This window comes from Bufo gargarizans, chromosome 4, assembly GCF_014858855.1.
Source record: "Bufo gargarizans isolate SCDJY-AF-19 chromosome 4, ASM1485885v1, whole genome shotgun sequence".
NCBI classification, from domain to species: domain Eukaryota; kingdom Metazoa; phylum Chordata; class Amphibia; order Anura; family Bufonidae; genus Bufo; species Bufo gargarizans.
The window spans coordinates 435378740-435393377 of record NC_058083.1 but is presented as its reverse complement, the minus strand read 5'-3'; the positions used below and the strand labels follow the sequence as shown (position 1 = coordinate 435393377).

Sequence of the window (14638 nt, the reverse complement as noted above, 5' to 3'; positions counted from 1 at the left end):
TCCATTTATCTCTGAAATAGCCGACCACTGTCCCAAAAAGTCCCATAGAGATTAACGGAGCACTAGGAGTGGCAGTGTGCATGCTCAACTTATCTCTGTTCATTTCTAGAGGCTCTGAGAATAATGGGTACCCATTGTCATGATCAGTGGGTTTCACAGCGGTAGGACCCCCACCGATCTAGTAGACTGGAAGAGTCACAAAAGGCATAGAAGTGGACTTCCTTTGGCCACATCCCACACTAGTGACTGCTTCATTGTGAACAATGCCCTGACGAATGCCACACAACTCTAGGCACATTTAAGGAAGATGAGAGGTCTGACCACAGGTGTCATCGTCTTGCATCGGCCAGGGAGCATCTAGGCTGGATGAGGGACCAGTGGGCCTCAGTGTTATTCGCTGATGAAAGTCGATTCACACTGAGCAGAAATGATGGCCACTAACGATGTTGGAAACGTCAAGGAGAGAGCTATGCATCAGCCACTGTTGTCACCAGATGAGCCTTTGGTGGAGGTGGTGTTACAGTGTGGGCAGGTGTGTCTAGTCAATACAGAACTGCCCTACACTTGGTGGTACAGTGACAAGCCTATACTACTTGACTAACATCACTAATCCAGTCATTGTGCCTCTGCATGAACAACACAGGTCTAATTTCATCTTCATGGACGACAATGCACCAGTTCACCGAGGTTGTATCAATAGGGAAAAGCTGCTGGAGACTGGGGTACCTCAAATGGAGAGGCCTGCACTTTCTCCAGACATGAGTCCCATTAAAAACCTATGGGATCAGCTGAGTCGCCGTGTAGAGGCTCGTAACTCTGTACCCCAATATGTCAACGACCTGAAGGCTACCCTTCAAGAAGATTAAGATGCCATGCCTCAGCATTATTGAGACATTGACATTTTTTGAGGGGGTTAGTGTTGATCAAGCATGCATCTTGATGCTCGGCACATGGCGGTATTCGGCCTAATACCGCATGTGCTCGAGCGCAATGCTCAAGTCTCCTCTCCGCATGTTTGTTGGCTGCTACGCAGCCAATAAACGTGCGGGTAAGTACTGCCCTTCACTGTAATGCTGCACCCATGTTGGTTACTGGCATTACAGTGATTGGCTATATAGCACCCAATGACACGTGTTCGGCTCAGTGTTAGTCAGGGAGAGATGTGCTGAGGAAGGGAAAGATAGTGTAGGGAGAGACATTTTTTTTTTTTTTATTGAAAAAATTGTCAGAGACCCAAAAGTCCTTTTAAGGACTATTGTTGTGTGTGGCAGCAGCAATATATATCTTTAGCGCAACCTGCGCTAAATTGCTAAAACTTTACAAACCCAAAAGTCCTTTTAAGGACTATTGTGTGTGGCAGTAATATCTATTTTTAGCGCATCCTGCTCTAAATAGCGTGCAATAGTTAGGCCGCTGCAGACAGCGACATTATCTGCACTACATCTCCTGTGTAACGTATGCGCATCCCAAAAATATCTGTGACATCCAGTGTACTTTTTCCGTAGACGGTTTCCGCTGCGGACAGTGACATTACCTGCGGTGCATCTCATGTGTAATGTTTCCACATCCCAAATACCTGTGACATTCCCTGTAATTTTATATTAGCCGCTGCTGACATCAGCGACATTATCTGCGGTATTTATCCTGTGTGACGTTTCCACATCCCAAATACCTTTTTTTGCGCATACACTTATAAATCCTACGCTACTGTGTGTGTGACGAACTTTCAAGCATATATGGCATTTAATATGAAGAAGGCGATCAGTAAGGGACAGGGAAGTGGCTGTGATGCTGATGGTGCACACAGAGGCCGTGGCCCTGGGCGCATTGAAACTGTGCCTGCTGCCAGAGCACAAGAAAAACAATCATCTACGATACCTAGCTTCATGTCCCAGTTTGCAGGGCGGACCAGGACAACGCTCTCGAAGTCAGACCAGTGCGACCAGGTGGTCGGTTGGATTGCAGCAGATAATGCTTCGAGTCGGTTAAGCACCACCCTGTCTTACACCAAGTCCAGTCTCAGTAGCCAAAAGTCTGGTCAACACAATCCTCACCCTGATCCTCCTTCCTCCCACCATTTACAGTCTGACCAAACAAGTGGTCCCACACTCGGATATTTTGAGGAGCTTTTTTCAGCGCTATTCCTTCATTTGGGCCTCTCGACAAGCCCGCTTCAAGAGGGAGATCTTGTGCCCTGATTCCCAAACTCTTGAGCATCCACAGTCACAGGAAGATGACAGTGGGGAACGGCAATTAGTGTTTCACGAGGTGGATGATGATGATGATGAGAAACAGTTGCCAATAAGTCAACGGCAATTAGTGTCTCAAGAGGTTGATGATTAGGATGAGACACAGTTGTCAATAACTGAGGTTGTTGTTAGGTAAACAAGTCAGGAGGATGAGCAGAGTGAAGAAGTGGAAGAGGAGGTGGTAGACGATTAAGTCACTGACCCAACTTGGGAAGGTGGCAAGCCGAGCGAGGACAGCAGTACAGAGGGGGAGGGATCCTGAGCACCTCAACAGGCTGGAAGAGGCAGTGGGGTGGCAAAGGCGGGCCACACCAAACAGGCCCGCAACTGTTCCCCGAAGCACACACTTGCGGAAATCTCCCTTGCCAAGGGGTAGGTGTTCCGCAGTCTATTGCTTTTTTGAGGAAAGTGTGGACAACAAAAGAATTGCAATTTGCAACCTGTGCCATACAAAAATGAGCTGGGGCGTAAACACTAGAAACCTCACCACCACCAGCATAATCCGCCACATGGCATCAAAGCACCGTAATAGGTGGGCCGAACGCCTGGGTCCACAATCTGTGTCTGCGGGTCACACCACTGCCTTCTCTTCCCCTGTGTTACGTGCTGGCCAATCCCCTGTCGAAGTGCAGACCTGGATGCCTCCCACCCTGCACCTGGACCTTCGCAAGCACCATCAGCAGCCACATCCACTTCCGTGTCCCAGCGCAGCGTAGAAATGTCCTTACCCTAGGCATTTGAACGCAAGCGCAAATACCCAGCCACCCACCCACAGGCCATAGCAGTAAATGCGCAACTTTCCAAATTACTGGCACTGGAAATGTTGCCATTTAGGCTTGTGGACACTGAGGTCTTCCTCAGCCTGTCCCTCATTACGCAGTCCCCAGCCGCCACTATTTTTCATGGTGTGCCATGCCTGCCTTACACCAGCATGTGTCCTGTAACATCACCCGTGCCCTGACCAACGCAGTTACTGGGAAGGTCCACTTAACCACTGACACATGGACAAGTGCTTTCGGCCAGGGATGCTACATTTTCCTGACGGCACACTGGGTGAACATTGAGGAGGCCGGGAGAGAGTCGTACCCTGGGATGGCACAGGTGCTACCGACACCAAAGATTGCGGGCCCTAATTCCATCACGGTTTCCGCCACCACCTACGTTAGTGGCTCCAACCCCCACTTCTCCTCCTCCGCCTCCTCCTCTACTTCCACCTCAGAATTCTTCTCTTGGAGCACTAGTCAGCCATCAGTTGGTAGCTAAAAGCAGTGTAGCACTGCAGTGGGGAAGCGTCAACAGGCCGTGCTTAAGCTGATATGCTTAGTTGACAAACAGCACACCGCCGCAGAGCTGTGGCAGAGGATAAGAGACCAGACTGACCTGTGACTCTCGCCACTCAACCTAGAACCAGGCATGGTTATGTCTGATAATGGCTGTAACTTGGTGGTGGCTTTGGAGCTTGGGAAGCTCACACACATTCAATGCCTAGTCCACGTGCTGTTTCTCAAAACCTAACCTAATTTGCTCGAGCTACTGGTGAAGGTGCGTCTCGTGTGTGCTCATTTCCGCAAGTCATCGACAGCTTCCACCGGTCTGTCAACGCTGCAGCAGTGCTTACAATTGCAAGATCACCAACTGTTGTGCGACATGAGCATGCGCTGGAAATCGACGTTCCACATGTTGGCCAGGCTTTGTGAGCAGCAGAGGGCAGTAGTGGAATACCAGCTGCAACATGGTCGTCGCCTTTCCAGTCAGTTTCCACTGTTCACAAGCGAGGAGTGGGCATAGATGTCTGACCTCTGTGAGGTTTTTAGAAACTTTGAGAAATCAACACAGATGGTGAGCGGCGATAATGCTATTATCCGCGTCACCATCCCACTTCTGTGTCTACTCAAACGCTCGCTACTCACAATTAAGGCTGATGCTTTGCATGTGGAAGAGGTGGAAATGGGGGAAGACATTACACAGGGTGATAGCCAAACCACCCTCAGTTTGTTTTCTAAGCGCAAATTGGATGATGATGAGGAGGATGAGGAGGAGCAGGAGACGGCTGGCTCCGCTACAGAGGGTAGTACCCATGGAAGTTTAATTCCATCTCTTCAGCGTGGATGGGCAGAAGAGGAGAAAGAGGATGAGGAGATTGAGAGTCATCCTCCTGATGACGACAGCGAAGTCTTGCCTGTTGGGACTCTGGCACACGTGGCTGACTTTATGTTAGGCTGCCTTTCCCGTGACCCACGCGTTTTACGGTTGTTCACCATTCTCGACCCCCGCTACAAAGAGAACTTCTCATCTCTCATTCCTGTGGTGGAGAGGACGAACAAAATGTTGCAATAACAGAAGGTGCTTGTGGAAAAATTGCTCCAAAAATTTCCAGCTGACAACGCTGGCAGCAGAGTAAAGTAGTTCCTTGGGAAACCGAGGAGGGGAGACGAGGGGAACATACAGCAGTTCTAACAGAGGCAAGGCAACACCCTCCAAGGCCTGGGACAGTTTCATGACACCCCCCAGCACCCTCACCCTGATGTGCAGTCTAGTGTCACAAGGAGAAAAAAGTTTTGGAAGATGGTGAAGGAGTACGTAGCATATCGTGTCAGCGACCTCAATGATCCCTCAGTACCTTACAACTACTGGGTGTCCAAGCTGGACACGTGGCACAAACTGGCGCTCTACGCCTTGGAGGTGCTGGCCTGCCCTGCTGCCAGCGTTTTGGTAGAGCGGGTATTTAGTGCTGCTGGGGGCATAACAACTGATAAGTGCATCCGTCTGTGAACTGAAAATGCTGACAGATTGACTTTTATAAAAATGAACAAGGCCTGGATTTGCCCCTGACTTCTCTACTACACCAGAGGAAAGCGGCTGAATATAAAGGCACTTTAAATGTGTTTTTTATAATGTACCGAATACACTGTATTCCCATACACTCCTTTAACCACAAAAAATTGTATATGGTTCAATCTTCCTTTTCTCCTCCTCCTCCTCTTCCATCATATCAACATGTTGTAGAGGGGCAGCTCACCTGCAGGCCCTCGCATGTAATGTTTTAGAGGGTTAGCTCACCAGCAGGCCCTCACCTACAATCTTTTAGAGGGTCAGCTCACCTGCAGACCCTCGCATATAATGTTTTAGAGGGTCAGCTCACCTGTAGGCCCTCACATGTAATGTTTTAGAGGGTCAGCTCACCTGTAGGCCCTCACATGTAATGTTTTAGAGGGTCAGCTCACCAGCAGGCCCTCATCCATAATTTTTTCAAGCGTCAGCTCAGTAGCAGGCACTCGCCCATAATTTTTTCGATGCTCAGATCAGCAGCAGGCACTCGCCCCTTATGTTTTAGAGAGTCAGCTCTGCAGCAGACCCTCACCCCTAATGTTTTAAATGGTCAGCTCAGCAAAAGGCCCTAACCTGTAATGTTTTAGAGGGTCACCAGCAGGCCCTTGCTCCTAATGTTTTTGAGGGTCACCAGCAGGCCATCAATCATAATTTTTCAAGGGTGTATGATGCCCTCCTTTATGTATAATAAAGGGTGTATTGGAGTGCTGGTTCCTTGTAATTTTTGGAAGCCCTTTCACTTAGTGCATAGGCTTTATGAGTGTAGGAGTTCCACTACCTGAACAATTGTACCACAATGTCAATGAGACCCTCCATTATGTGATATACAGGTTGTATCTGAGTGCCTCTATCTTGTAATTTTTGGCAGCACTTGCACTTTATATACAAGTAAATACACAGGAAATAATGTTTCCTAACAATTTTTCCTCTAAAATCGATTTTATCTTCGGTTTTGTGCATATTATTGTCAGTCTGTAAAAGTGGCGTACTACTCGGACAACATTGTTCCCAGCAGCGACCTGGGAGTCCAAGATGCATCCAAACATCCTCCCCTTGCTGTTCCCGAACCATTTCGGTGGTGTTTCCATCCATTTCTGACCTTTTCCTATGAACCAGACACCCTTCCTTCTTCAGAGCAGGGGTGCCTGGTTTAATGCTCGGGTTCTCACTTTAGTGCTCGATCAACACTAGTGGGGGTACATCCACCACTGTTGGTTTTTGTTTCAATAACTTGTTTGAGATGAGGAAATCGCCATTGCATACTTCTACTTAAAAGCCCTACCTTCATGATATAATATCACTGTAGAGTGAACTATTTATGTTTTCCATAAATTTCGTCCAAAAGCCAAATATCCCTAACATTTTGTGCTTACAACTTGAAATAAGTTACGTTATAGTTAATTTATAATAGTTCCATTACTTGCATAGTTGCTGCAGTGTAGATTCTACAGGCTTTGTTGTCTAATTTTCCAGAACCATATTGTAGGTAATCATTTAGATGTGGACCACCCTTTAAAGCCTCAAGCAGCTGAACAGCTATTTGAATGTTAGCAATTAGTTGAAGCAGCAGTGTATTGGCAGTAAAATCAACTGCTAATAACATTCGGGATGAAGAAACAGACTTAGGAATTCTTATTTGATTCTCAGATGGAGCAAGTAAAACTCAAGCACTCTAAGATATACTACTTCAATCCATCCACATGAAAGTGTATCAGTCAGCTTAGGTAATATTATGTGAATTAATCTAATATGGTACACCAGTGCAAAATCCCTGTATCCTTTAAAGGGAATATCTTGTCAATCTAATTCTAGTTTAGATGTTAGCCTGTAGGAGAGAAATAACACAATCTTTTTATTAATATTGTAGATAATTATTTATAAACATTCCTTGGGCCTCCACATCAGAAATACACACTTTCTGCTTTTGTCCTATGTATAGACATTGCACAGGGGATGTCTACTTCATGGCAGCCTAAATAAACGGTATTCAATTGACAGAGAAATGTCGTAGGTTGCTATGGTCTCTAGAAAGTGAATGAATACACCACCCAAAAAGTTATGCTTTTAGTAAAAATTGATTTAAATAGCATAATTTTTGATGATACATTCGTATTTACTCAATGTTTTTGTACTTTGTTAGGCACAATTAACTGAGTTATGGGAGCCACATTCAATCAGAAATGAAGGAAAGACACATTCAATGTGGAACGACAAGAATCAATGAAATCGCAAACATTTGTAGATGAATCTTTTTAAAATAATCTGGCAGCCCAGGGAACTTGAGACTTCAGGCATTACGTTCTCAGTTACAGATTGTGTAGAAGTTTTATTGTAGCCAGTGCATATGACCATACAGATGTAGCAGGGTTAACACTCAAACTCTTAACTCAAATTTCTTAACTCATCGTGTTATCTTGAAACAAAAGCCATTGAAAAGCAATGGAAGGTGTTTGCTTAACGCATTTAGTTTAGATAACACGTCTCATAAAGCGTGAGTGTTAACTCTACTACATCTGTAATTCAGGGCTCTTATCAGCCACTGGTTGGAGACCACTGTCTTTTCCAATATGGGCTCCACTGCAATGTATTGTGATGTCTTTTTAACTGAATACAATATTGTTTTGACCCAAAAATGCATTGTCCCCTGCAGTTGCAAAATTTCAGCCATGAGAGTATTCATGCAATTCTCATCCATTTAGTTTATGCTGAAGGCACGGACAAATTAGGTCAATTCTATGTAAATGTCAGTGCCTGCTTTATTGGATTCTGACTCCTAGCATTATTTGATGTTTAGTCTTCCACAAATGTAATCTCTGTTGTCTAAGGACAGCAGATACTGCATAAGGCCGGGTTCACATCTGCATGGTCAGCTCCAGCACTCTGATCCGGCGTATATGCAGCTGGACAACAAATGCAGTTCATTTTGTCTGGCCAAAAGCCGGCATATATGCTGCCGAATCCCATTACAGTAAATGGGGATCCAGCGGTGCAGTTGGTATCCAGCACCGGGTACAGTGAACTCCAGCAGTTCACACCGCACGCAGCCTATGCATGTATCTTGTGGCTGATTGTTGGCCGAGTCCTTTTGGCTATTCTTCTATCCATTCGAATGACAGTTTTTCTGCTTTTTTCCATTTCTTTCAGGTTTTGGTTGCAATTTGTGATCATTTTAGCTGAGCAGCCTATCATTTTCTGCACTTCTTTATATGTTTTCCCCCCCTCCAATCAACTTTTTAATCAAAGTACGCTGTTCTTCTGAACAATGTCTTGAATGACCCAATTTTTGAGAGAAATGCACTATAACCAGCATGTACATTTGCTGCCTTTCTTCCTTAAATAAGGGCAATAATTGCCACCTGAATGACCTCACTAATTGAACTCCACACTGCTATTATTTTGAACATGCCCCTTTCAATTACACAGAATCAGCAGCATGCATGTCATGACTGTTGGGTCTGTTGGATTTCTGTTACTCTACTACACCTGCTAGTAAATTATTTGCCATGTATAAATATCATTTCTACTAAAAACAGTGATTGATCAGGTTAGTGATGTCTGACTGCTATTATTTTGAACACAACTGTATGTATACATATATATATATATATATATATATATATATATATTTATAGATTGATACTTCTGTAGAGATCATTTAACATCATCACAAGATGGATTACAATGAAAGATAACATATCTGTATTCATAACACAGGATCCACCATTGGCAATAAAAGATGGTCACAGCTTATCTACAGACCGTCCCTGCACAGGTCATACAGCATACCTAGAACACACTCGTACAGAAATCGAAAAAAAATATCTGTGAATGGGAGCAACACTGCACTAACCAGGCACCGCCACTCACAGTGTACGGAACTGCGTTGTTCTGATGCCTGCTTCTGGCTTCACAGCAAAACCAGCTGTGGTCCCCCAATGATCTGATATTGATGACCTATCCTAGGGACAGGTCATCAATAAGTAAGTCCTGGAAAACCTCCTTCGATTGTACTCCCAGTAGGACTACACCTGGCAAATAATACAGTGAACGTGAAGATGCAGATTGCATTACATCAATAAAAGGAATTCAGTGCATCTGATTTATACACCAAGTAAACATATATATTTTTTAGGGTACTTTCACACTAGCGGCAGGACGGATCCGCCGTGCCGCCGGACTGCCGCTCCGTCCCCATTGACTATCATGGGGACAGGGGCGGAGCTCCGGCGCAGCAAGGCAGTTTGCGGTGAGAGGCCGCTGGACTAAAAAGTCGGACATGCAGTACTTTTAGTCCAGGGGACGGAGCAGCAGTCCGGCGGCACGGCGAAATAGCGGCAGGACTGATCCGACAGGCTGTCGGATCCATCCTGCCGCCAGTGTGAAAGTAGCCTTATTAATTTATTTACTAAGGGTACTTTCACACTTGCGTTTTTCTTTTCCGGCATAGAGTTCCGTCCTAGGGGCTCTATACCGGAAAAGAACTGATCAGTTTTATCGTAATGCATTCTGGATGTCTTCATGCAGCATGCTACGGTTTTATCTCCGGCCCAAAAAACTGAACACTGAATTTTCCATAGGAATGTATTAGTGCCAGATCAGGCATTCAAAATACCGGAACGCCGGACCCGTCCTTCCGGTTTGCGCATGCGCAGACCGGAAAAAATATAAATGCCGGATCAGTTTTTCCGGATGACACCGGAAAGACAGTTCCGGCATTTCAATGCATTTGTAAGACGGATCAGGATGCTGATCAGTCTTACAAATGCCATCAGTTGGCATACGTTTTGACGGATCCGACAGGCAGTTCCGGCGACGGAACTGCTTGCCGGATCACTCTGCCGCAAGTGTGAAAGTAGCCTTATTTATAATTTACAAAAATCACATTTCTTGCAATATATTGTAATCAAATTCTTAAGAGGGGGTTTTTAATAGGTGGTTTAGCTTTAATAATAGCTTTGCTTAAATCTTTGAATAGGAGGCATTTTACGTACGTAAACCACAAGAAAAAAAAGAGAAAACTTGGAAAAAAATATCATTAACTTACAAATAGTACATGCAGAATGATGGCTCCATGCCGCCGCTCCTCATGTGAGAAGATATCGCTGGGGAATTCATGAAGAGCTGCAAAAACAAACAAAAACAAATCAGTCAAGAATAAAAAAAAGCAACTGATAAGATACATCACAACCACATATAAAACTGTACACATAAAGTTACACAATGTTATGCAGAAACCTGTATACAAGATACTATTGTGGTCAACAGTTCTTGAAAGGGAAGCATTAGGCAGTAACTAAATATCCTAACATAGGTACATGCCTGTGTGTTATCAGTAAGATGCCTTTGGTAAGTACATATTCAAGGGCTAGGTAAGGAAAAAAGGCTTGCTTTTATCTATAAAGTGCACCACTCTTCTCCATGGGTTGTGTCTGGTGTTTCACCACTCACCATTTCATGCCCGTAAATAAAGCATCAAAAAACAGATTCAATTTTAATTTACATTTTTTCTTTTTGACATGTTACATAACACTTTATGCTTACATGGAAAGAAGAAGGTGACTATCAAAAATAAGGATAAATAAAAGTCATCAATTTATTTGTTGCAGAGAATGCCTTTCCAAAAATGGGACCCATTTTGAAAAAAAGAATAGAGGTCATTTTCTTACTAAGCCATGAGGTTGCATGCCCTGCTATGGGCATCCACTAAACCTACGAGTGGCTACAATTTTATACAGAATCTGTGTTTGCTGTCTGAAGGAGCAATGAAACCCATAGAAGCATTCCTTCTAGTAAAGAATATGATGCTTCAAGGTGGAAACCAAACAGCGGAACCCCGACTGCCTATTATACTCCATACAGAGTCTGTGTACATGACATGCGCCTCTGGCCATTTTTTAGGTGGATCCTGATCACATAAAAACATCTTGTGTGAAAGTAGTCCTTAGGTTAGATCAATAATAGTATATGTAACAAAACAGGCAGAAAAGGGAGTTGTTAAAGTTGAGTCTGAACTGAACATTTTAAGAAGCTTTAAACATATCCTGTGTAGCTGCTTTTAAAGATTCCTGCTGCACTGACTCATCCAAGGGACATTAAAGACAGCTGTTTCAGAAAGGCTGAAACCCCAGTTCCAGTAGTAATGGTTGTTGAGGCAGGTTGAATCTGGAGAGCATTGACTGAGAAGTCTTGGCAGGAGGCCACATGTGCCAACAATCAAATGATTAAGTGTGCTCGTTTTGTTTTGTAGTTCAAAGAAACTTGCCTGGGTTAAATCTTTTCCATTCATATGATCCAAAAATGTTTTTACAAATTGCCTGTACCTTTAAAAGGACACAAAAGTCCACGCTAGCAGAATCCCTATTCTTCACTTGCTACTTTGTTAAAAGGAAGAAAAGGGGCATGGCTCTCCGAAACATCCTCAGCTGGATGTTCTCCGTTAGTCCCCATGCACACGACTGTATTTTGGATCTGCATTAGATCCGTATTTTTTGAGATGTGACTCAGTCCCATTTCATCTCAACGTGGCCACAAAAATTGCGGACAGCACACCATGCGCTATTCGCATTCGTATTTCTGTTCAGCAGTCCCGCAAAAAAGATAGGACAATTCCCATTCTTGTCCATTTTGCGGAAAAGAATAGGCATTTTTAACATAAGGCGAGACGTGTGGAACAGAAAAATGTGGGACACACTCGTATCCATGTTTTATGGAGCTACAATTTGTGAAGTGCAAACTGGATATGGTTGTGTGCATGAGGCCTAAGAGAGACGGCTCCTCGTTCTCAGTTTGCAATGTGATGGTGAAATGGAACAGAAGTAAGGACAGACTGGTGTCCATAAGAAGAGCGCTAAGCGGTTGGTAGTTGATATTGCCTTTTGGTGCCACCCAGTTTGCACTCTGGTGTTATCACGTCTGAGATGTCAGGTAACCGACATGCAGTGTAGAAGGGAGGGAAGAGGAGTACCCTTCTACTAGGGAGAGGAAGGAGTGGTGACCCCTAGCTCACCTGGCACCTAGGCTGCCTTGACGTCTCTAGCTGGGCTGCTATTACGTGCCTCGTCCCTGGCTTACCCTGAAACAACCCCTAGGTAGTGAGTAGGGCGGTGGGAAGCACTAGTCCTCACCACTGACACCTAGGGTAACAACAGGGAAAGGACAAGCAACACAAACACAATCAACAATCCCCAAAGGGAGACAACAACAGTGAACCGGAGATCCAACAGCTCCAGTTCCAACGGCTCCACAGCAACTAATGTCCACCTGAGGTCAGAATAGAAGATCTGGAAGGAAGGTCTATATCTGGCAACAAGGTAGGCAGAAAGGGAGAATATATAGTAGCTGGGAGTGGCTGACAGAGAACAGCTGAATGGAAAAGCTACAGATTCCTAAATGGGACAAAAAGCGTAGAAAACCTAAGCAGGAAAACCTGGGCCGGAATTCATTTTCACTATTAGCTCATGGAGTGATCCCTTGAGAAACAGAGCGCGTAGTCACCCGCTGTGACCTTCTGACCCCAGGCACAACAGGGTCACCGATAGGTCGCACACCCTCGTGACAGGTGTCTAGCCACAGTATTCTCCTAGTGCCTATCACAGTACTGGGATTTTTTATTATTCCTCCTCATCTGCTACATGTGGACAACCCATCTGTAGTCAATGACATGCAATTTCCTCTTCCTGTACCGGAGGTCGGCACAAGAGGAAATCCCAAGAGAAATCTGTGCAGAGCATTCCTGCTGGGAGTAGGATGAGCTGTTCTTATGAAGTGCTTCTTACCTCTATATGGCTGATTGTGTATCGCTCATTGATATCGACTACACAATATAACTATTGAGGTCCCTACACACATGCTGGTTGGCATTTTTCTACCACATATGATGCCATAGAAACTATCTCGCTTTATTCCATACGCGCGATCCTCAGCTTCAGTGCGGGTGACACGGGTGACATCCTTAGCAACCTAGTGCAATGCTCTCGATTTGTTACTAGTTACTTTGTCAAGAATCGCATTCCTTTGTAAGTAGCTGGCGCAGTGATGCGGAACAGCGATTGTGCCGCCCCCCAAACTGAACCCCTTAGATGCCGTGTTCATAGCCGATTGCGGCATTTGATGTTAAAATGGAGGCCTTTCAGGGGTTAATCAGGATTAAAAAAATAAATAAAAAACACACTTAGCTTAGCAACATGGTTATAATGGAAAATAATAGCATTCATAAGAGCTAAATAAAGTGGCCTATGAGGGGTTAAAAAAATACAATAAAAAATCACCTCATCCACTTGATCGCGCAGCCGGTATCCTCTTCTTTCTTCTTGACTTGCAAAAGGACCTGCGAGGACGTCACCGCGCTCACAACGTGCTATTATTTTCCGTTATAACCATGCTATAATGGAAAATAATAAAGTGAAGTTCGGGTTGACTTTAATGGGGTCCGGGTTCGCTCAACCCTATCAATCACTATTATAATGCTCAATGCCCTAGTTATATGGCGGACTGACTTTTATTTTAACCTCTTCCAGACTATACATGTACAGTTTATGGGAGCAGCGATCAAACAATCGAATATTAGAGTCCCCTAGGGTGAATTAAAATAAGTGAAAAGAAATGAAAAAAATACGTTTTTAAAACTTTAAAAAGATAAAAAAATATATAAAATTTCAAATCCCATACTATTAAAATCTAAATGCATTTATTCCGTACTGTGAACTCCATATTGGAAAAAATAAAATAAAACTGGGGATTCACATTTTTTGTTGAGGGGAAAAAAAGGATCAAAAAGGTATATTCCAAAATGGTATCAATAAAAACGACAGATTAACATAAAATAATCTAATCAATGACCAACAACCTAAAAAAAAAATCACGGACACATCTTTTTTTTTTTTTTTGCACAGACACTGGAAAAAAGTCACCTATTTTTACGGACTGTCCTGAAATTTCTGGACGGTTGGCAACCCTGGCTCAATGACATGGGTGTGCTTGGTGACAGTATTTTATAGTCGTGCATTAGTCCATTATACGATATGGTTAGCTATTTTATACATGAATATATAAAATAAATTATACCTTTAAATGTCAAACAGCTGTATACAGAGTTATTACTAGGCAGACCTTTATTAGTGGTGTCCTTTGTTCTGCCGCTGATGTTGCCATGGAAACAGTGATGTCACTGTCATCCTAGGCAAGTTCGTCATAGAGTGCAACATAAAGACTGCATGGAATAACATGCACAGAAAGCTAGTAGATGACTGATATCCAGAAGCCATGCAATACCCTTTACAGGAGCATCCGAGTTACCAGATCAGCTTGTTACATCACCTGCAGACTAGGAGTTAATTGAAATACAGCATAGGTCACACTTCGAGTGTAATTGCTTTAACACCATATTTCTCTAGACATTCTGAAAGGAGTATTTTAAGCTACTAACCTTAGAATATAAATGACCTCGTGATTTATTAATAGGAGAAAGTGTAAAGCAAAATGCTTGGTAATGTGTGCTTACTATACTGTATACAAATGTAATGAGCGGAATCACTTAAAGGGGAGGACAATAAAGTGTATTC

General features: G+C 43.9%; 1 protein-coding gene across 2 annotated transcripts in view; it reads right to left on the bottom strand.

The window, feature by feature from the left end:
- Positions 1-14638, bottom strand: part of SLC24A3 (solute carrier family 24 member 3) — a 436240-nt gene that overhangs the window by 208867 nt on the left and 212735 nt on the right. For both annotated transcript variants that reach the window (XM_044291617.1, XM_044291618.1), the window contains exon 3: positions 10123-10199. In XM_044291617.1, the coding sequence (XP_044147552.1) occupies positions 10123-10199 (77 nt within the window). The remainder of the gene's footprint in view (positions 1-10122; positions 10200-14638) is intronic.